Source organism: Argentina silus (assembly GCF_951799395.1).
Source record: "Argentina silus genome assembly, chromosome: 21".
NCBI lineage: Eukaryota > Metazoa > Chordata > Actinopteri > Argentiniformes > Argentinidae > Argentina > Argentina silus.
In genome coordinates this window covers 9,301,703-9,309,202 of record NC_139675.1, presented here as the reverse complement: position 1 = coordinate 9,309,202, position 7,500 = coordinate 9,301,703, and the positions used below count along the sequence as shown (strand labels likewise).

Below are 7,500 nucleotides of genomic sequence, written 5' to 3'. Positions count from 1 at the left end.
CTGCCTACGCAGGTAAAACACACACACACACACACACACACACACACACACACACCACAGACCTGGTCGCTGCCCCCTCCACAGGTAACGCGTACACACACACACACACACACTCCTCAGTGATGCTTGTCCCTTCAGCGCACAAATAACATACTAGTGTGTGAATATTTATGACAGTGAAACTTGTTATTGTTACTGAGGTGTGTGTGTGTGTGTGTGTGTGTGTGTGTGTGTGTGTTCCAGGCAATCTACGCGAGTGTGTTGCCGGGGGAGCTGATGCGGGGCTACATGAGCCAGTTCCCCTCCTTCCCGAGCTGGCTGGGCAAGTTCTCCTCCACGGGCAAACACTCCCGCATCCTCCAGGAGCTAGCCTCACACATGAGCTTAAAGTGAGTGTGTGTATACACACACACACACACACACACACACACATTTTCAAACTGTATATACAGACACTACACTACAACGCCCCTGGCATTACACATGGGTTTTTAGTGAGTGTACACACACACACACACACACACACACACACACACACCTGAGATAGTAATCTGCTCTACTTCTCCTCCTCCCTCCTCTCTCTCTCTCTCTCTCTCTCCCCCCCCCCCCCTCCCCACCAGGACGTTGAGCAGTAGGCAGGCGGTGAACCTGGACTACCTGCCATACCTGCGGGGGGCGCTGTTGTCCCCCCTGCAGAGGCTGGGGGCAGAGGGAGCTGGCCAGGCCGTCCAGCTACTGGACGACTATCACCTCATCAGAGAGGATGTGGACAACATCATGGACATCAGCCTCTGGGGGGGGCAGCCGGACCCCTACACCAAACTAGACCCCAAGGTCAGGGGCGAGGGGGGGGGGGGGGGGGAGGGTTGGAGCGGTTGAAGGCAGGTGTGGAGAGGGGTGATGTAATGGATTGATTTCGTAATCCAAAAACATCAGCCTATCCTGACTCATTGTTTAAAAAAATTACTTTTACTCTTGAAGATTCAGATTTTTTAATATATATTTTTAAGTTATTATTATTTTTTTATACATCATCTCTTGTTTAACTGAAAAATCTAGGGAGGGAAATATGTAAGCCTTTCACCCTGGGGGGAGAGTCAAATTTGTGAAAAAGGACATTTTGGAGACATTGGTACTAACATGTTCATTCCGATCTCTGCTTCTCAGGTGAAGGCTGCGTTCACGCGGGCGTACAACCGCGAGGTGCACCTGACGCCCTACTGCCTGCAGCCAGTCAAGAAGGGCCGCCGCGGTGGGGGGGAGGAGCCTAACCTGGGAGGGGCGGAGACGGAACAGGACAAGCAGGAGCCCGAGGAGGAGGAGGAGGAGGAAGGCCTGGCTGCTGACGCCATGATCAAGGTAAGGACACACACACACACACACACACCTAGCCAATTGCAGTGTTAGTCGGTGTTAGAAGATTTTTCTCTTTTTTTGGAATCTGTCAGTTGACGAGCCCTGGTGATATTTGGATCAGATTGTAACTGCCTACTTTTCCCTTGTCGCCCCTTCCTCTCTCTTTCTCCCCTTCTTCCTCTCTCTTTCTCCCCTCCTTCCTCTCTCTCGACCCCGTCCTCCCTGCCCCAACAGCAGAAGAAGGCCAAACCCTCCAAGGAGCCCAAGAAGGAGAAAGCAGTGGATTCTGGGAAAGGGAAAGGGAAAGGCAAGGGGAAAGGCAAGAAGTGAGCCCTGAGGAGGAGAAACCACTCAAACAAACTTTAGCCCCCCTCCACCTCCCTTGCTCCAACGAATACATCCCCAAACTGTTTGCGTTACCGTCAACATCATCGTCATCAACATCTTGGTTGTCATCCAAGTGAGCTTGGACAAGAGAACACCTCTCTCTCTACATTCCCTAAAATGGACATGTGCTCACCCCAAACACTGCACCCCCAAACATTGACTGTCAAGGCCCATATGTCTCTCTCTCTCTCTCTCTCTCTCATGCTCGCTCTTTCTTGCTCTCTCACTCCCCCCCCTCCCCTCTCTCTCTCTCTCTCGCTCTCTCACCCCTCACAGTCCCCATATCATGTTGGTGGTGTGTGTATCTTGGTAGAACCATGTGACCTGATTATCCTTATGTTACAGAGGGGCTTGCGCTTAATGAAAAAATTCAGTTGTAAATATGTAACAGTCGTGTAAAGACTGTACTACTACAAAGGACACAATCTGTAAAAGCATAGTACTTTGTTTCCTTATAGTGAGCACTTCTTATGACCAAATTCACAGAGATCCAGAAACTGCTCTTGTATATTGTGTTTTGTAACATTTTCACTGACAAGTAATAAAGAATATAAAATGTTGTGGTTTGGTATATTTTTGCTGAACTGGAGTATGCAATATTCTGATGTACACTGCAGTAGCTGGCTCTGTGAGATTAGCTGGGTCATTCCACTAGTAGGGGACGGTTCAGATTTTGAGGAAATAAAATGTGTTTCTCCTAGTTTTAACATTTTCTTATATGGAGCACATGTTGAACCTCATGAAAAATGTGTTGTGCCACCAGAGGTTAAATTAAGAAAGTGATGCACACTTTCTTGACACAATAGCAACTTTGTCTGTCAACCCTGTTACAGACACTCATATCCATCTGAGAAATAAAAAGAAAATAATCAGAATCTTTATATTGGCACAGAGCTCCTCTTTCTCTACAAACAGTAATGGGAACCTCATCTTAGAACATTGTCAACATAAAATCTCATGACGTGGAATGATCCAGCGAGAGGGAGAGGGACAGAAAAGACAGATATACACAGACAGGTTAGTCAGACAGAGAGAGAGAGAGAAAAAAAGATCGACATGTTAGACTGTCGTGAAGTTTAGGAAGACGACGACAGACTAGAAACTATAGGTGTAAGACCAACTAGATGCTAGACAAATGCATCCACTTTCAAAGCTAATGCAGTAAGAGACGATCCTGGATCAACTTCCAGTCGACAGGACTTGGGGTCACTTGTGGGCGGGGCTCATCGGCCGTTGCTATGACATCGCTTTGGCTGGTGCGGACGCTGTAGAGTGAAGCATTCTGGGATATATGCGCACCAAGTAGGGGGAATGCGTTTGTGAAGATTTCTTTGGATTTCTTTTTTTTAAGCCTTCTAACTCAAACATGAAGGTAGGTAGGTGGCAAGGGAGAAATGTTTGAAGAGGAGGAAATATTCTCCGGTTCATTAGTCGAGTTCGGTTGGGCGTCGTTGCCAGAAGCGCTGAATTGATTAGCTGGCTAGTTTAGCTACCGTTACGTTAGCCACTTTGGCATATGTGTGTGTGTGTGTGTGTGTGTGTGTGTGTGTGTGTGTGTGTGTGTGTGTGTGTGTGTGTGTGTGTGTGTGTGTGTGTGTGTGTGTGTGTGTGTGTGTGTGTGTGTGTGTGTGTGTGTGTGTGTGTGTGTGTGTGTGTGTGTGTGTGTGTGTGTGTGTGTGTGTGTGTGTGTGTGTGGCTATGATTAAAATGATTAAAATGATAACACTGATGGTTGGCGATGCCTGTGTTCTCTTGGTGTGCGCCACTGTTTTGGTGTCACGCAAATGCGTTTGCATTATTGCATCTCCAGCCTCATTTGATTTGTGCGCAAAGTTCTATCTGGTTGTGTTTTTCATATGTCAGTCTTTTGTCAAAGGATTCCGTCTTTCTCCCCAGCGCGTCTTTACCCTTGCAGACAGAGCATGGTATGGATCCTGTCTGCAGTACAAATGGCAAAAAACACTGGGCAATTACATTGCTGTTGCAGGGTGAGTTACTGCTCGTAACGTTGAACTTTTGACAATCAGGATGGATTTTGTTGTCGTGTTTGATAACTTTTCATTTCTCTGCAACTTGTGGTCGTTATTTATCTTCGAGCAATGCTTTTGCATCCTCTTATGACCCTTCAGGCCTGACAACTCAGTGAAAATCTTTGATCGACATGGACAGAGGAAGAATGAGATCAACCTGCCAGGGTGAGTGCATCCAGTACAGTGTCTGGCAGCTTGACATGTAGTAGGTTGTGTTTTTTTTTTTAACAATGATTTGTTCCCTCATTTCATCAAGAGACTCAAGACAATCTTTACCCAATGTCATAAGTAGGCCTGTTTTATTACATTGAAATGACATGTTTTGCCATGTTGTCGTTATCTCTCTTTATTTGTCTGTCTGTCTGTCTGTCTGTCTGTCTGTCTGTCTGTCTGCCTGCCTGCCTGTGTGTCTGCCTGCCTCTCCAGGCGGTGTGTGGCGATGGACTGGGATAAAGACGGAGACATCCTGGCGGTCATTGCTGAGAAGTCCAGCTCCATCCACCTGTGGGACGCCAATGTCAACAAGACGTCCCAGATGGACAGTGGCATGAGGTGGGTGAGAGGAGGTCTGAGTCGGGGGGGGGGGGGGGGGGGGGGGTCCGTCTCTGGTCCTGGAGGGCTGCAATCTGCAGTGTGTGTAGGTGTGACGGGCAGGGTTTGAACCCGGGTCCCCCCCACGTGGAAGTCCCAAGTGTCTACCATTAGGCCAAGAGGACATCCTCAAGGTTCTGAGTGCGACACCTGAGTTTTACATATGTCAGCCAGGACAAACTTCATCACGAGATCGTGATTACAAATCACCTTCGTGACATTGACTTCGCTACACAGACGACAAGCACCTGATGAAACATGGCGGCGTATAGTCTACCCAACACTTCTACAGCCCGGCTTGAAGAATTACCCTGCTGCCACCCCACTGTTTTGACTAACCCAGAAACAGTCGCACTTAATAGGAGCACTCCATTTGCAAAGAAAATCGATTCACTGTCACACGGAACGGCTAATGTTTCAGCGTGCAGCGCGCGCGTGCCTTCTGGGTGCTGTAGTCACAACAGTGAAGTGTCGTAGAGGGTCCAGAGGTTGTTTTTTAAGCGTCACCTGATTCCACCCATTAACTGATCATTCATCCTCGATCACGACACTACTATTTGTTTAATCGTTAACACTTTACAGTAAGTAAAGTGATGTGTTTAATCAAGTGTGTTTTGGCTGGGCTGGATCAAAAGCCAGGTAAAGGCTCTTTGCTGACATTGATTTCTTGTCAGAACAACTTGTTCTCTTTGTGTGGTACAGACACAGTACTCTACTTCTGCACCAGGCAATAAACACTTTTGTTTTTAACAATAATGTTAATACGTTCCTTGCTGGTTGTGTTGGTTTCCATAGAGACCAGATGTCCTTTATCCTGTGGTCGAAGACTGGGCCCCTATTGGCTGTTGGGACGGCAAAGGGAAACCTGCTCATCTACAACCAGCAGACCTCGCGCAAGATCCCTGTACTGGGTAACACACACACACACACACACACACACACATCCGCACACACACTGCTCCACAACTGCACATCTACACGGATCACATGCTTATGCTACACTTGAACACATGCATGTACATAGACACACACACACACTGCTCATTTAGAAATACTATAACTATACAAATCTTTTTGTTCGGTGAAACATTTTATATGCTCTTTCTTTTACACACACACACACACACACACACACAGGGAAGCACACAAAGAGGATCACCTGTGGCTGTTGGAGCTCTCAGAACCTGCTGGCTCTGGGCAGTGAGGACCGCACCATCACCGTGAGCAACCACGAGGGAGACACCATCCGACAGGTAACGATAACACAGTAACACACACTGGAACACACTGGAACACACAATAACACACTGGAACACACACTGGAACACACACTGGAACACACACTGGAACACACACAGGAACACACACAGTAATACACTGGAACACACACATTAATACACACAGTAACACACTGGAACACCCACAGTAACACATTGGAACACCCACAGTAACACACACAGTAACACACACAGTAACACACTGGAACACCCACAGTAACACACACACAGTAACACACACACAGTAACACACACAGTAACACACACAGTAACACACACAGTAACACACTGGAACACCCACAGTAACACACACACAGTAACACACACACAGTAACACACACACAGTAACACACACACAGTAACACACACAGTAACACACTGGAACACCCACAGTAACACACACAGTAACACACACAGTAACACACTGGAACACCCACAGTAACACACACAGTAACACACAGGAACACACACAGTAACACACACAGTAACACACACAGTAACACACTGGAACACCCACAGTAACACCCACAGTAACACACACAGTAACACACACAGTAACACACACAGTAACACACACAGTAACACACTGGAACACCCACAGTAACACACACAGGAACACACACAGTAACACACTGGAATACCCACAGTAACACCCACAGTAACACCCACAGTAACACACAGGAACACACACAGTAACACACACAGTAACACACTGGAACACCCACAGTAACACACAGGAACACACACAGTAACACACACAGTAACACACTGGAACACCCACAGTAACACACAGGAACACACACAGTAACACCCACAGTAACACACAGGAACACACACAGTAACACACTGGAACACCGACAGTAACACACAGGAACACACACAGTAACACACACGTTCTCCAACAATGATGTGGTGATAACAAGAGAGGTATTTGCTTTTATAATCATAATTTCTCTCTGTCTGTCTCTCTCTCTGTCTCTCTCTCTGTCTCTCTCTCTGTCTCTCTCTCTCTCTCTCTCTGTCTCTCTCTCTGTCTCTCTCTCAGACGTCGGTGCGTGCAGACCCTGCTGATATCCAGTTCTCTGTGATGAAGACAGATGAGCGCTCCTCTCCTGGAGAGAGCACTGTGAGTGTGTGTGTGTGTGCGCGCGCGCACACGCACATTCGTGTGTGTGCTTTTGCACTTGCTCTTGCTCAAGTAACACACCTGTGTTTTCATCTTCTCTGGGCTGTAGAAGCTTACACACACACACACACACACACACACACACACACACACAGGTCTACCTCAACACTGACAGTACACACACACACTGCTGAGTTGGTTCTGTGTTCCATGTTCTGATTCTGTGTTCCGTGCCGTTCCGACGGTTCCGTCCTGCTCAGGGTCTGTGTGATAAGAGATGCGTTCTCTGTGCAGAAGAAGAGGAGGAGGAGGAGGAAGAGAGATGGAGTGACCGCAGGGATGAGAGCAGGATGGACAGAATATGGGTAGGGCAGAGAGAGGAGAGACAGAGAAGTCCAATGTTACCTGGACTTGTGAGGTGAGATGGAGAGATAAGAGGAAGAGATGTTGTTAGGGGACATTTAATCTTGTGGCACCAGAACCCTGGGTCTGAGGTGAAGGGGACATTTAATCTTGTGGCACCAGAACCCTGGGTCTGAGGTGAGGGGACATTTAATCTTGTGGCACCAGAACCCTGGGTCTGAGGTGAGGGGACATTTAATCTTGTGGCACCAGAACCCTGGGTCTGAGGTGAGGGGACATTTAATCTTGTGGCACCAGAACCCTGGGTCTGAGGTGAGGGGACATTTAATCTTGTGGCACCAGAACCCTGGGTCTGAGGTGAAGGGGACAT

The 7,500-nt window shown here is 47.7% G+C and overlaps 2 protein-coding genes across 5 annotated transcripts in view; both read left to right on the top strand.

The window, feature by feature from the left end:
- The window catches only part of rfc1 (replication factor C (activator 1) 1), a 9,927-nt gene extending 7,531 nt beyond the window's left edge, over window positions 1–2,396 (top strand). For all 4 annotated transcript variants that reach the window (XM_083693018.1, XM_083693017.1, XM_083693016.1 and 1 more), the window contains 5 exons: window positions 1–12; window positions 244–389; window positions 621–834; window positions 1,168–1,359; window positions 1,591–2,396. The exon at window positions 1–12 is cut by the window's left edge and continues 106 nt beyond it. In XM_083693018.1, coding sequence (XP_083549144.1) covers window positions 1–12; window positions 244–389; window positions 621–834; window positions 1,168–1,359; window positions 1,591–1,686 — 660 coding nt within the window. In that variant the 3' untranslated portion in view covers window positions 1,687–2,396. The remainder of the gene's footprint in view (window positions 13–243; window positions 390–620; window positions 835–1,167; window positions 1,360–1,590) is intronic.
- Window positions 2,397–3,072: 676 nt separating this feature from the next.
- The window catches only part of wdr19 (WD repeat domain 19), an 18,777-nt gene continuing 14,349 nt past the window's right edge, over window positions 3,073–7,500 (top strand). Inside the window, exons 1-7 of the mRNA XM_083693013.1 lie at window positions 3,073–3,115; window positions 3,640–3,731; window positions 3,873–3,938; window positions 4,200–4,325; window positions 5,160–5,275; window positions 5,502–5,617; window positions 6,687–6,767. Of these exons, the coding sequence (XP_083549139.1) occupies window positions 3,110–3,115; window positions 3,640–3,731; window positions 3,873–3,938; window positions 4,200–4,325; window positions 5,160–5,275; window positions 5,502–5,617; window positions 6,687–6,767 (603 nt within the window). The 5' untranslated portion in view covers window positions 3,073–3,109. The remainder of the gene's footprint in view (window positions 3,116–3,639; window positions 3,732–3,872; window positions 3,939–4,199; window positions 4,326–5,159; window positions 5,276–5,501; window positions 5,618–6,686; window positions 6,768–7,500) is intronic.